Source organism: Macrobrachium rosenbergii, chromosome 55 (genome assembly GCF_040412425.1).
Source record: "Macrobrachium rosenbergii isolate ZJJX-2024 chromosome 55, ASM4041242v1, whole genome shotgun sequence".
NCBI classification, from domain to species: Eukaryota; Metazoa; Arthropoda; class Malacostraca; order Decapoda; family Palaemonidae; genus Macrobrachium; species Macrobrachium rosenbergii.
In genome coordinates this window covers 11,272,261-11,285,343 of record NC_089795.1, presented here as the reverse complement: position 1 = coordinate 11,285,343, position 13,083 = coordinate 11,272,261, and the positions used below count along the sequence as shown (strand labels likewise).

At 38.6% G+C, this 13,083-nt stretch overlaps 1 protein-coding gene and 1 long non-coding RNA gene across 9 annotated transcripts in view; one reads left to right on the top strand and one right to left on the bottom strand.

Moving 5' to 3' along the window:
• The window catches only part of LOC136835912 (uncharacterized), a 31,993-nt gene that overhangs the window by 11,387 nt on the left and 7,523 nt on the right, over positions 1–13,083 (top strand). The gene's annotated exons all lie outside the window — the stretch shown is intronic.
• LOC136835898 (tubulin-specific chaperone E-like) overlaps positions 3,427–13,083 on the bottom strand; it is a 54,585-nt gene continuing 44,928 nt past the window's right edge. For 6 of the 8 annotated variants that reach the window (XM_067099751.1, XM_067099756.1, XM_067099753.1 and 3 more), the window contains 2 exons: positions 7,216–8,018; positions 3,427–7,132 (listed from right to left, as the gene is read on the bottom strand). In XM_067099751.1, coding sequence (XP_066955852.1) covers positions 7,923–8,018 — 96 coding nt within the window. In that variant the 3' untranslated portion in view covers positions 3,427–7,132; positions 7,216–7,922. Of the gene's footprint in view, positions 8,019–13,083 lie in introns of all 8 variants that reach the window. The other 2 variants (XM_067099755.1, XM_067099759.1) reach the window with 1 other exon arrangement.

The window sequence follows — 13,083 nt, the reverse complement described above, 5'->3', positions numbered from 1 at the left end:
CCCAGTTTCCAAATGTGTGGTATAATGCAGTGTGCGTATGAATAGTTGGCTATGTTTGTAAGTGTTTGTGTGCCATGGGGACCTAGATGTTTTAAGTGAATGTTTGAAATGTTATGGATGCCCATGGCTGCAGAGTTTTTAAGTTGTTTAATGATTCTAGCAGTGTCTTCTGTTGTGGCTAGTATTACTGTGTAATCTAATGGGAACTGTTGTTTGCGTCTGCAGATGTGTCTGTCTTCTTTGTATTTGCGTAGGTGGCTGATTTTTGCGTAGTGGTTTATTAAGATGTTGGCTTGTTTGCGTGAAGGGATCTTGTCAGATGTGGTGATTGAGGCGTGACTTTGAGTGTTCCCACTGTTTGAATTGATGAGACTGTTGATAGTTTTGTGTAGTTTGGATGGGTTGGTTCTGTAGTCTAGTGTACCTTGAAAAGTTTGCCAGTTCTCTGTCTGTTTTTGAGTTAATTTGGTGTTTATTTCTGTGTTTAAATCATGTATGCGATTCGTTGTGATTTGTGTGTGTGGGGTTGGTGTGTTTCTTGAATTGTTTCGTTCTGTTATGAGTCTGTTTATGTCAGGCGTGAAGTTTGGGTTGTAGTGTTTTCTGTTGCCTTTGGGAACGTTTCTTTTGTCTGCATTGTTTATTATGTCGTTGAATTGTATTGTTGTATTGTTTAGTGTCTGTGATGATGTTATGCGTGTGTGGTTTAGCTCCCGGAAATGAGCCTCAGTGGTTTCAAGTACTCATCCCAGGCAGCGCTTGTAGTTAGGGATGGTGCGTCTTGTATGTGAGAAAGTGTCATGTGTGGTTCGGAGTGTTATTAAGATAGGAAGGTGGTCTGATGATAGGTCTGTTTGTGTTTTCCATGTGATTGATGGTGCTGTGTTGGGTGAGCAAAATGTTATGTCTGGGGAAGTGAGACTAAAGTTGGCTTGGTGTGGTATGTGTGTGTGCATATCTGTGTTGTTTAGTATGTATAGCTGGTCTAATTGTGTTGAGATGTCTGTGTCTCTTTGTGTGATGTCTTGGTGGGCGTACCAGTCTGTGTGTTTGGCATTGAAATCTCCTCCCAGAAGTATATCTGGGAGGGTATTCAACGCCTGCAGTCTAATTGTGAAGTTTGCTGGTAAACCCGGTGAATATTCTGGAGGGATGTATGTGTTGATGATTGTGATTTGTTTATTGTGCCCTATTTTGATATTAAATGCTTGTAGTTCTGTATGTCTGTCTACTTGTGTTAGTGTTCTGATGTGCTGCGTTTTTTCAGTGTAGGATATGTTATGGTGTATGTATGTGATGAGGCCTCCGCCATCACCATGTTGCCTGTCTTGTCTGATGGCTGTGTAATTTGGTATGTTGGGTGTTTTATGTGTGTGTTTCAGTTTTGTTTCTTGAATGATGGCTATGTGGATCTTTTGTTTGTGCATGAAATGTTTTAGTACAATGTGTTTGTTGCGAATGCCGTCAATGTTTAATTGTAAGATGTTTATGTTGCGGCGATTATGTCTTAAGTGTGTGAGTGCGTGTATTTAGTGGTGCATTTCTGTGGGCGTTAGGTGAGTGTGTGCTGTGGGGTGTTGGGGTTTGTGGGGATGTTTGATTTGTAGGAATGGGTGATGGTGTTCTGGGATTGGAGGAAAGTGTGGTAGATGTGGGAGATGGTGATCTGTGTGGTGTTGGTTGGTTGGTGTTTTGTTGGATAGGAAGTGCTTGTTGTGTATTGTTATTGTTTGTGTGTGTGTGTTACGGCATATGATGCACTTCCAATGTACATTGTAGTCTTTTAGTGTTCTCAGTGTGGTGCACCGAAGGTGTACCCACTCACCACACAAGTTGCAGTGGACTGATCCACCCCCGGTGCGAGAAGCTGTGACTCGTGTGCTGCAGATGGGACATGTGTAGGGGCCTGGGTTTAATTCTATGTCACCGGCTACGATTAATTGTAGGGATATAGTAGCCGGGTTACCATATCCCTTCAGAGAAAAACTGGAGGTCCAGCTGTGCGGCGCCACCCCGGGCGCGGTACCCTGCGGAGCATCGGGGAGCCACTCCTCCTCTTCTCCCCTCCCTTGTCTTCGCAGTGGGGTTGTATTGTGGACGTTTGATCCAGGTAGAAATAGAAAAAAAAAAAGAAATGTAAAGAAATTATATTTTTAAATTGACACAAAAACATGACATGTTACACTGTATGGAAAAAACATTGCTAATTTGAAGCACTAGATGTGAAACTTCTACTCTTTTTGCAAAAAATTATACATTTTTTTATTGTGGAATGCAAGGCAGGTATGATCAGTGCCTTTTGCTAAGTTTAAACAATTTTTTCTTTGATTTTAAATTTGAATTTATGAATAATATTGAATCGTGCAACTATGGTTCCCTTTTGTTTCCTTTTTGGACAACCTGGCCAATGTCCCTGCGTTTTTGGCATAGTTGCTTAGGCATTGCTACACTTAAGAAATTTGTCAAAATGTCTCCTGCATATAGGGACATGTCCCTACACTTGGCACACTGCACGACAATTGCTCAGTGCCTGTGACGTCACTGTCGGCGGAGTAATACCCTCCGGAAGTAGATCGACATGAATATATTCCTTTAAAACTGGAAAGAACCCCAATATTAAGGATAACTGGGGAACTATCGAGATCACAAAACCCTTTAGTTCAAGCACGACTGGGAATTACAAACATGGCAGCTTCACAAGCAAGAAAGGTAGGCTACTCCAATTTACCCTTTCGGTAACTTCAAATTATCTATCATCATTAAAAGAGCATTGTATAATAAGTTTCAATAACAAAATGTGCAAGGGAACACTTGGACAGACCAGGTATGACGCAGAGACCGGGTATGAAGTAGAGACTGGGTAGGACGTGGAGCCCGGGTATGACGTAGAGCCTAGGTAATCATTGTAGGACAGGCGGTACAGGCACCCCCGTCCTGAGTCCTTTATATTCCACCGCTGTGCCAACAAGCACTATTCTGGGCGAGACCAACTACAAGAGAATTCTTTGTAATTGGTTGGTCTGTCTTATGGAGCCCTGGGAGACCACACAGTGTACCTCCTTCGAGGACTCACAGCGGCTACCAAAAATAGGCTTTTCCTACGTCAAAACCTGTTAATTGTTCAGTGTTGTTCGGCATTCTGGAATTAGGTCTTACGGGGTAGTCATCTAAATACCCTTGCATCAGATGAGCTGACCAATTCTGGGTATAATGACCTCAACAAGGTGTTTGTTTTCATATGAACACAGTTCGTTTATTTTTCCTTTAATTTTGTGACACAACATTTTGTGTCGTTAAGCATTTCCAACAGGTATTGAACACGAGAGGTTGGTTTGGGTCATGGTAGCCCAGTGGTATTGCCAACAACTTTCCCCTGCGTTGGTCTGTAGTTCACATACACACCATCTATGGAGAAAATGAAACACATTCAAGATCTGACATATATTTTAAGTAAAGAATTGAAACTTTATCTATCAAATCCTAGACTACTGTACTTTTTGGGGGGAATTTAAGTGAGCACATTTAGTACTAACGTTGGTTCATTTTGAAGCGTTGCGTTATACAAAGTGAAGATATGAGAACAGAAGTGTTTTTTTTTTTTTTGCTTACATTATTAAGACTAACATAAAATCACATTTTAATAAAGACATTTAGAAACAGAGATCATTTTGCATATAATTAACACAAACCAACTTTCAACTTAGGACTAAATCTGGTACATCGATATGTAACAAAATGAATGTTAAAGAAAGCTTTAAACAATTATTTAATCAGGAGAAACATTTTCTCGAGACATTTAAGGTACACATGAACATATATACCAATGTATTAATGCATAGTATATAAACTCATGCAGCTTTATGCAGTTGACAACTGTTGCCAACATACCACACACACACTTACACAAGACAACGCGGGAAGATTCAGAAGGCACTTTGAGAGTAACTATCATTCAAAAGGGTTAAGCTTCTAGCCATTGCCTTGTTGTTGATTTACATAATTAAGTGGGAGCATTTCGCTTTTCGAACTGGTCTGATAGATTTTAAGGAATACGTGAGGTTTATTTTTCCATGCAGTACTGATAGTTTTCACGAATACCAGAATCTCCCTCTATTGCTGAGTTTTCCAAGACATAATGACTTTCAATCACAGCAAAGTTTCAACTACTAATCTGTCACAAGTTCCGGTTAATTCTATAGCAATTTAACAAAACTCTTTTGTGTAAGTTTGAACTCTCAATCCATTACAAGTTCAGTCTATTTTGTTGCAGCTTAACAAAATGGTTCTTTCGCGTCAGTCAACTTTCAATTATGTGATGCTACAAGACCTTGTTGGTGCCATAAACATGCTGATAAAGATTTCAGTTATAACAGAACTTACTTTTATCAAATCCGAAAGTGTTTAAGATTTACAGCACGTGCAAAAAAGTACAAAACAAGTTTTCTGAACTGATGAAAATGATTCTTCTAAAATAAAGACAATATCACAAGCTTTCAGAGTAATTGTAGTTTTTGTAGGTATAAACCAGTTCCTTTCACATATTATATTCCTCCATGTGAGCTGGAATTGGCCGTTAAAACTTGTTTATAAGTTAGTTAAATGGTGGTCTAGTTCACTTGTGGAATCTTCTGATCTTCAAATGTTTTACTGAGGAGCAAATTCATTTCTGCTCTCTCTGCTGCTGCTGCTGCTGATGTCTCCTGAATTTCAGGTGTATCAGTTTTATTTCCTATTCCCTCATTTATTTATTTAAGACCTTTTTCTATAATGTCTCTCTTTCTGCAGGCTAATTTCCCTTTGGGGCCCCTCTTGGGTTTATCATAGTCTGTTGACTCCATCCACAAGGGATTTCTTCAGCTGAAGAAAACCCTTACAGACTGAGTCAACAGACTAGAATAAACCCAAGATGGCTCCCAAGGGAAATCATCCTACTGAGGAGCAAGTGACAGGTTATAAGAAAAGGTGATCTACAAATAAATTCGAGGGAAAAGAAAATAAAACCGATACACCTGAAATTCAGGAGACGTCGGCAGCAGAGAGCGGGCAAACCTTGAAGAATTAGTGCCGCCTCATGGATAAGGTAACAGAAGTCGGAAGGCCACAACACCTAGGTCAGTTATAAACTCATCTGATCGTATTATGACTTTAAAACCCATTCGTTCACAGAGGTGACAGAATTTACACCTTGCTAGTCAAAACCAAATTCTCAAATCTTCCCAAATTGTGGTCCATCCAGTCTAACTTCAAGAACGGTTGTAGCTGACATTAAGTCTTCCTATTACTGTCAGTGGAGAATTAGAAACACTTTTGAGAAGGTATTTCAGTTCATAAGAAAATGTTGTTATTGGGACATTTTCCTCAAAACTTGTACCTAGGTTTGATGGACCTTACCAGGTGGTCAGTGCACTGGAAAACAACGTCACCTATGACCTAACGAGGCTGTGTGAAGGAGAAGAGTGCACTCTATTAACAAGATCTGGTTTAGCAATGGTGGTGGATTTGCCTCCTTCAGACTACTGCACTCATGAATGAGGTCAAGGACCTCTCTCCAAATTGATCGATCATAACTCGATCACACAGTGTCATTCCAACTCAGCCTGGTTAGGTTCAGAAGGTAAAGGACCCTTCGTCCTATCAGATCCCTGGAGGAAAGATTTGAATCCTCTCCTGAAGGAGAGGAATACACCCTGAGTGTCTGCAAAATCACACAAATACAGGCTGTCATGATACAGCAGTGACCTGTCTTGCTTAAGCTCCCCTGTCTGTACACACATGCTGAGGAGAGGGTAGCACAGGTCTGTTCCTTGAAACTGTGCTGGAATAAAGGAAAAAGATCCTGGGGTAGTCCTCTGGACTGAAAAATGGAAGGTGACAACTTAAAGTCCTGTCTCTACCCTACCTACGACAGCCATCTTAATTGAAGATGAGTGAACACCGGTGACAGTATCCTGGGAAGCCCATTTTTCTTCACAGGAGAACTAATCAAGGCAGGAACTGCAACAGAAGAACGAGTATGACCTGTTTTTTATACCAAGGGCTGTCTCCCACAAGTAAAATGACCACTACAGGAAACTCAACAGGAACAGGAAGGAAGCCTTGGCTGTAGTAGTAGCTAAGTGGTCGATAAAGGCGCAGAATGGTGGGCTTCCCAGAATGCCAAGAGAAGAGAAGAACACACCCAATGTACTCCGAGGCTGAAACCCCCAGAACGGCCGATGAAGGAGAGATGGGCAGCAGCGAACTATGAGTACGCATTATGGCCTAACCTGAGGAGAGTTTGAAATGCATCACATGGGTAGGCTCTGCCACAGAGGGCAAGCTGGTTGCCTACCCTCATGCATATAGCCCCCATGGTAAGTGAGAGGAGAACAAGCTGACAGCAGGGCGTAAGAGAGAGACAGACAGCAGTCCAGGAGGAAGAACCTGAAAGGTGACCGCAAAGATCTCCACTGAGACCAATAACCACTTTCCTCTCAGGACTTAGAACTGTAGAACAACAAAACACAAGTCCATTAACATCAAAGATACTTTTCTTGTTCAAAACAGGAACGAGAAACAGAAACACCATCGAGAATAAAAAAAATGAAGAAAGAAGTTTCAACTCTATGGTAAGTCAAAGCATCAAGACATCTAAAGCAGCCACTGCTGAAGAAAAGAGCCTAACTACCTCTGATTAACCACCACGTCACCAAGTTCTAACAACTAATTCCAGCACGTACTGAGGAATACTCTTATGTAAAAGGTAGATGGCTTCTGTTCTGTGAAACAAAAGTATGATGTCATTATACAAACACATGATGAACTTCTACAAACACGTGATAACATAATAGTCTAAACACAACACAGAACCAATCTGGGAAACATTTTTGGATAACTTAGGCTTAAAACACATGATTCATGAGCCAAGTTACCTTGATTTTGGGCCTATTTACGATGAAAACCCTTTTCCACGTGTGAAAACTACATGTAATTTTCATTACGTTTCCTGAGAAGTGCTGTAAAATACATGCGACATAAACCTGTCACGACATGGTGGTGAAAAAACAGTACGTGCACTTTTAGACCAGTCGACATCAAGAAAGTTTAAAAGTCACCTGTTTTCAGCCAGTCGACATCAAGGTCATTAATTCACCTGTTTTGTGCCAGTCGACAACAAAAACGGTTTGTTAATTCAAGTTTTTGGCCAGTCAACATCCAGAAAGTTTATTAATTCACCTGCTTTTGGCCAGATGGCTTCAATAAAGATGATTAATTCACCTGTTTTCAGCCAGTCAACATCAAGAAAGTTTACCAGTTCACCCTTTTTTTTGGGCCAATCAATAAACAAATTAATTTTCCTTAAATTATAATAGCCAGTCACACTGGAATGTTTCATTACCAAATTGTAAAATAAATTTATTGGTTTTTTTACAAACAAAATCTAATTTGTCTTAAACTAAGTCGGAAATAATAATTCCAATTTTTAGCAAAAAAATAAAATACATTTTTTTGCCTTGCATCCAAAAACTAAAGTCACAGTTCACCCGTGTTTCAAAATGAAATTTACGGTAACTTATAATAAGTATGTCTGCCCAACATAAATTAATTCACTCATCACAAATTACAAGTAAAACAAATCCTTTACAGACTTATGTGGATAAAACCATTTTCTTTTCATCAAACAAATGTTTTTGTACTTTTTCTGACGACTTGCAAATTAACACATCACCTTTATGTAAAGAACAGGCCTATAACGGCTTCCTGTAGCGAGCCAGTTTTGAAGACTCGCGATAGGCCTAATGGCTTTGAAGACTTTGAAGTCACCATTTGAGTCTCTCATCGAGACCTTTAACTGCTAGTTGAAGTCCCCATTTAAATCTCTCTCGTTGGGACCTTCAACGGTTGGTGGAAGTCCTTCTTTAAAGTACGAAGCCAAAAAACCTCTACCACCGGACTAGCAAGATGTCGCCACTGCTGATTGAGAAGTACTCCATCTCCTTCATGTCGTTGTCAATGGGAATTTCAAACAGCTTGTCCTTCTGGAAAAGCGAGGATAAAGTTACAAAATGGCGAAGAACTGCCTCTGGATGATTCTGCCTATTGTAATTATCACTACCACACAGAGCCTAAAGTTACAAAGTTACGAACAATATGGAACAATTGTTTGTGGACAAAGATTTGGTTTGTGTTCGGTTGAATGCTGTGGACATGTCAGCAGAATTATTTTGCACAGTATATTATTATTAATATAGTGTATATTACTATTAATATATTACTATTACTATACTATTAATATACTTTTTCTGTGGCACATAAGTGACCGATAGTAATACCTCGAATTTACGCGAGGTTAGGTTCCAGAACTCCTCGTGCAAAACGAATTTTCTCATAAGTTTGGCACGGTCTCTAAAAATGCTAATAAATGCTTATCTCTAGAGTTTAAACACTAAATATGACACTAATCATGCTCTCAAAGTATTAAGATAACTTTTAAATGAAATTAAAGTTATGGTGATTTCATTTAAGTTAGCTTAATACAATACCCTTCAAAAAAGAAATTAATGGTTGATGTAAGTTTCTCTTTCTCCCCTTCCGACCAATCTATTTTTAGAAGTCTTCTTGACCTCGATTTTAAGAACTACTTTATTCTAGTACGTCTCTTTCTCTTTGTTCTGAAATGATTTTTCAAGAACAAACAGTGTTTTTTATTTGGACTAATACAACTATTAGTTGTCTTTCAGTTTTAGAACGTGATATTTGCCACATTAGCACATTTATAGTTCATAGACAGTACAGGTAAAATTAGATAAATTTAAAATTTTCTATTGAACTGGTAAAGACGCTCAGAAAAATGGTAGTAAATTGTAAAATACAGTGCGTCCTTGACTTACAGTGGGGGATCCATTCCAGCGCCCCGCCGTAAGTTGATTTCTGTCGTAAGTCTATTTTTCGCCACTAATGGTGCTATAACTTGAGTTATGGCAACATAACTTGAGTTATGGTGCCGTAACTCGATGTTGCATCAAGTTACAGTGCCGTAAGCGCGTTAACTTGATGCCAATTCTTGCTGTTAGTGCTGTAACTTGATGCAACATCAAGATTACAGCGCTGTGAAATGCTGTTAATGGTGCTGAAAAAGCGCCATAAGATCGAATTGCTGTAGGTTAGTGGCACCGTAAGTTGAGGACGCACTGTATGTGAGAGCACTAACTACGAGAGAGAGAGAGAGAGAGAGAGAGAGAGAGAGAGAGAGAGATTACTTAGGAATCCTTGGACCCGCTAGTGGCAACACTCCCCCATCGTGTCACTTAAATTAAACATATTTGACAGTTCACAAAAGATACAGGAATATTTGTTTGTTTAAAATAAATTTCTTAATTACAGTTATATTATTATTATTGTTATTATTATTATTATTATTATTATTTATTTGAAAATTAATACTTATTATTAGATAATTAATTTATCACATAAAACTAATAAACATATGTATACATGTACCATAAAAATTCTTTCATCGTAGTGAGAGAGAGAGAAATTATTATTTTTATTTAATGTTATTTAACCCTTTAACGCCGACTGGACGTATTTTACGTCGACAAAAATTGTCTGTCGGGTGCCGAGTGGATGTAAAATACATCGACTACAAAAGTTTTTTTAAATATTCGCGGAAAAATACTTATAGGCTTAGTTTGCGAAAATCACACGCCTTGAGGGATGCTGGGAGTTCACGGATCATGCTGTTGTTTTGTTTACAAGTGTGACCCAGCTGCACATGCACGAATTTCTTTCTTCTCCCAAACGAAAGCATCAGCTAACTCTGCTGAAAATCTCAAAAATTCTTTAGTCACTTTGTCGTAATTTTTGCACCATTTTCTATTAGCTGTTACATAAAGTTTTATATATGAAAATGTGTGCAATTTCATGTAGAATACAACAAAAAATAACTCATAGTTGTAGCTTTTATCAATTTTGACATATTTTCATATAAATCGCGATAAGTGCCAAAATTTTAACCTTTGGTCAACTTTGACTCGACCGAAATAGTCCAAAAATGCAATTGTAAGCTAAAACTCTTACATTCTAGTAATATTCAATCATTTACCTTCATTTTGCAACAAACTGGAAGTCTCTAGCACAATATTTCGATTTATGGTGAATATTTTAAAAAACTTTTTCCTTACGTCCGCATGCGCTGTTGAAAATCTCAGAATTTCTGTAGTCACTTTGTCGTAATTTTTGCACCGTTTTCTATTAGCCATTACATAAAGTTTTATACATGAAAATGTGCGCAATTTCATGTAGAATACACCAAAAAATAACTCATGGTTGTACCTTTTATCAGTTTTGAAATATTTTCATATAAATCACGATAAATAGAAAAAATTCAACCTTCGGTCAACTTTAACTCACCCGAAATGGTCTAAAACTGCAATTGTAAGCTAAAACTCTTACATTCTAGTAACATTCAATCATTTACCTTCATTTTGCAACAAACAGGAAGTCTCTAGCACAATATTTCGATTTATGGTGAATTTTTGAAAAACTTTTTTTACGCCCGGCGTTATTTAATTCATGCATCCTTTGTGATAATATTTTCTCTGTGTTGCTTTGATCATTTTACAATTTGTTATATACCAAAATCATCACAATTTAGTGTACAACACAACAAAAAAAAATAACTCATTAGCTTTAACCGTTTTGCTCACAGCGCGATTTGTATACAATTATATATGAAATTTTTTTTGCGCTGATATATATTCCAACATTTATATATGATAATGATATTTTTTTCATTTCTGATGGTTGCATACTAAACTTCAGGCAATGTGAAAAAAGGAGCCAAAAATGAACTCTTAATCTTAAAAACTAAGCGTGCTGTGATTTTTTGAAAAAACTTTTTTCCACTTCGGCGCTAACTCTCAAACCCCGCCGGCATACGGCAGACACTTTTGTAAATAGAGGCTCAGCGTTTAAGGGTTAATTTACACATAAAAGCTTGAAAACTTATACATTACACAAAAAATTAAACAAAAACACTTTTGCAGGGTTTCTCAGTATTCACAAATGTTCACGCATCTGAAAAACTCGTGTATGACAATTAGTTAGGTTCCAAAGAAAAGTTCGTGTGTCTGTGAATTCGCGCAACTCGAATCGCACAAGTTCGGGGTATTACTGTACTTCATTGGTCAGAAATGTTTAAAAGTCATCACTCACAAGCCGAGAGACTCTCACCTTCGTACACTGAGGCAAAAGAAAGAAAGAAAGAAAAAAAAAAAAAACTAAAGTAATGCACAAAATAAATTCTGATGACATAGCAGCCACAGTGTTCAATCGGACATAAAAGAGATTTTATGTAAGTAACTATTTTTGTATTTATTATAAGTAGTTTCTTATTTAAGCAACTTTTTTTTTTTTTTTTTTTTTAGAAAAAAGTAGCTTCTAAGTTGGGGGAAAAGCCGTACGAAATATGACATATGGGACGTATTAAGAGAAAATTATTATTTTATTAATCAAACTTAGAGTAAACTATAAGACTATCTCTTCCACATCGACATTCGTATTTTGTTCGAGAGAAAAATACATTAGGAGGGTATTGAAGGAGCCTTTATTCTTGACGAGGAGGAGCATAATATTAAAGGAACCTTTATTCTCGATGAGGAAGAGTGTATTAAAGGAGCCTTTATTCTTGAGGATGGGGAGCATATTAAAGGAGCTTTTTATTCTCGACAAGGAAGAGGATAATCTCATAATTTACTCTAATTATAATAAATAACAATAATAATTTTCTATCAGTAGGCACAGATAAGAATTATTTGGCTGGACTATTCCAAGAGTGGGTTCACTTCCTTCTTATGTTATTAATAATAATAATTAATAATATTATTATTATTATTATTATTATTATTATTATTATAATTGAAAAGGATGGCTGTATCATGCGAATTTATCCTATGCAGGATCTTTTCTATTTTCCTCACAATTCGCTTTTCAGGCTCAGCAATGTTGGTCAGCAACTGACCAATATTCATATTGGAAAAAGGATAGTGTATGGAATGCGGGAAGTCTTTTAATGAAATATTCAACCAGAAATCTGTGGAATCCTTCGTCGTCTGGATTCAGGTTCTTCTGCTTCAGGTTGTGGTACCGTCAACATGTTTCGACCATCTCGCTGGTCATCCTCTGGACGTGGTTGAGAAGGATCTCGAGAAACAAGGGGGATCTTGATCGGTGCTGAATTATGATTGGCTGCCCAGGGCAAGTCATCTTGGGTGGAGCATTCTCTCCCATGTTGATGTTCGGGGCTTGTCTTGCGTGCGAGCGGCATTGTAGTGTTGGGGATGAATGGGAAAGTTTCGATCCTCAGATGCGGAATTTTGATTTGCTCATTCGCCATGGGGATCGCTCAGTGCAGGTCTCCACGGTGGGGAGGAGAAAGATTTCTTGCATAATGCTGAGGGTTGGTTTCTCCTTCCCAATGTGCAATGCTTCCAAGAGGCACAGGTGGCGGTGGTCCATAGTTCAGTCAATTATTTCCATATTCGTGATTATATCCTCTCTTGCAATTCTCTGGTTATGGGCAGTCCTGGCATGGTTAAAGATGGCTCCCTCTTGGGCGTGGCAGGAAATCCTCTTGGAGAAACGCATGGTGGTCATACCGATGCAAGGATGCCTCGGTTCTTACATCGGTATGACCACCATGCATTTCTCAAAGAGGATTTCCTGCCACGCCCAAGAGGGAGCCATCTTTAACCGTGCCAGGACTGCCCAATAACCAGAGAATTGCAAGAAAAGATATAATGACAAATATGGAAATAATTGACCGAACTACAGACCACTGACACCTGTGCCTCTTGGAAGCACTGCACACTGGGAAGGAGAAGCCAACCCTCAACTTTATGCAGGAAACCTTTCTCCTACCCACGGCCGCCAGGAGACCTGCATCGAGAGACCCCCCCCATGGCGAACGAGCGAATCAAAATTCCGCATCTGAGGATCGAAATTCTCCCATTCATCCCCATCACTACAATGCTGCTCGCAAGACAAGCCCCGAACATCAACATGGGAGAGGAGGATCCGCCCGAGATGACCTGCCCGGGCAGC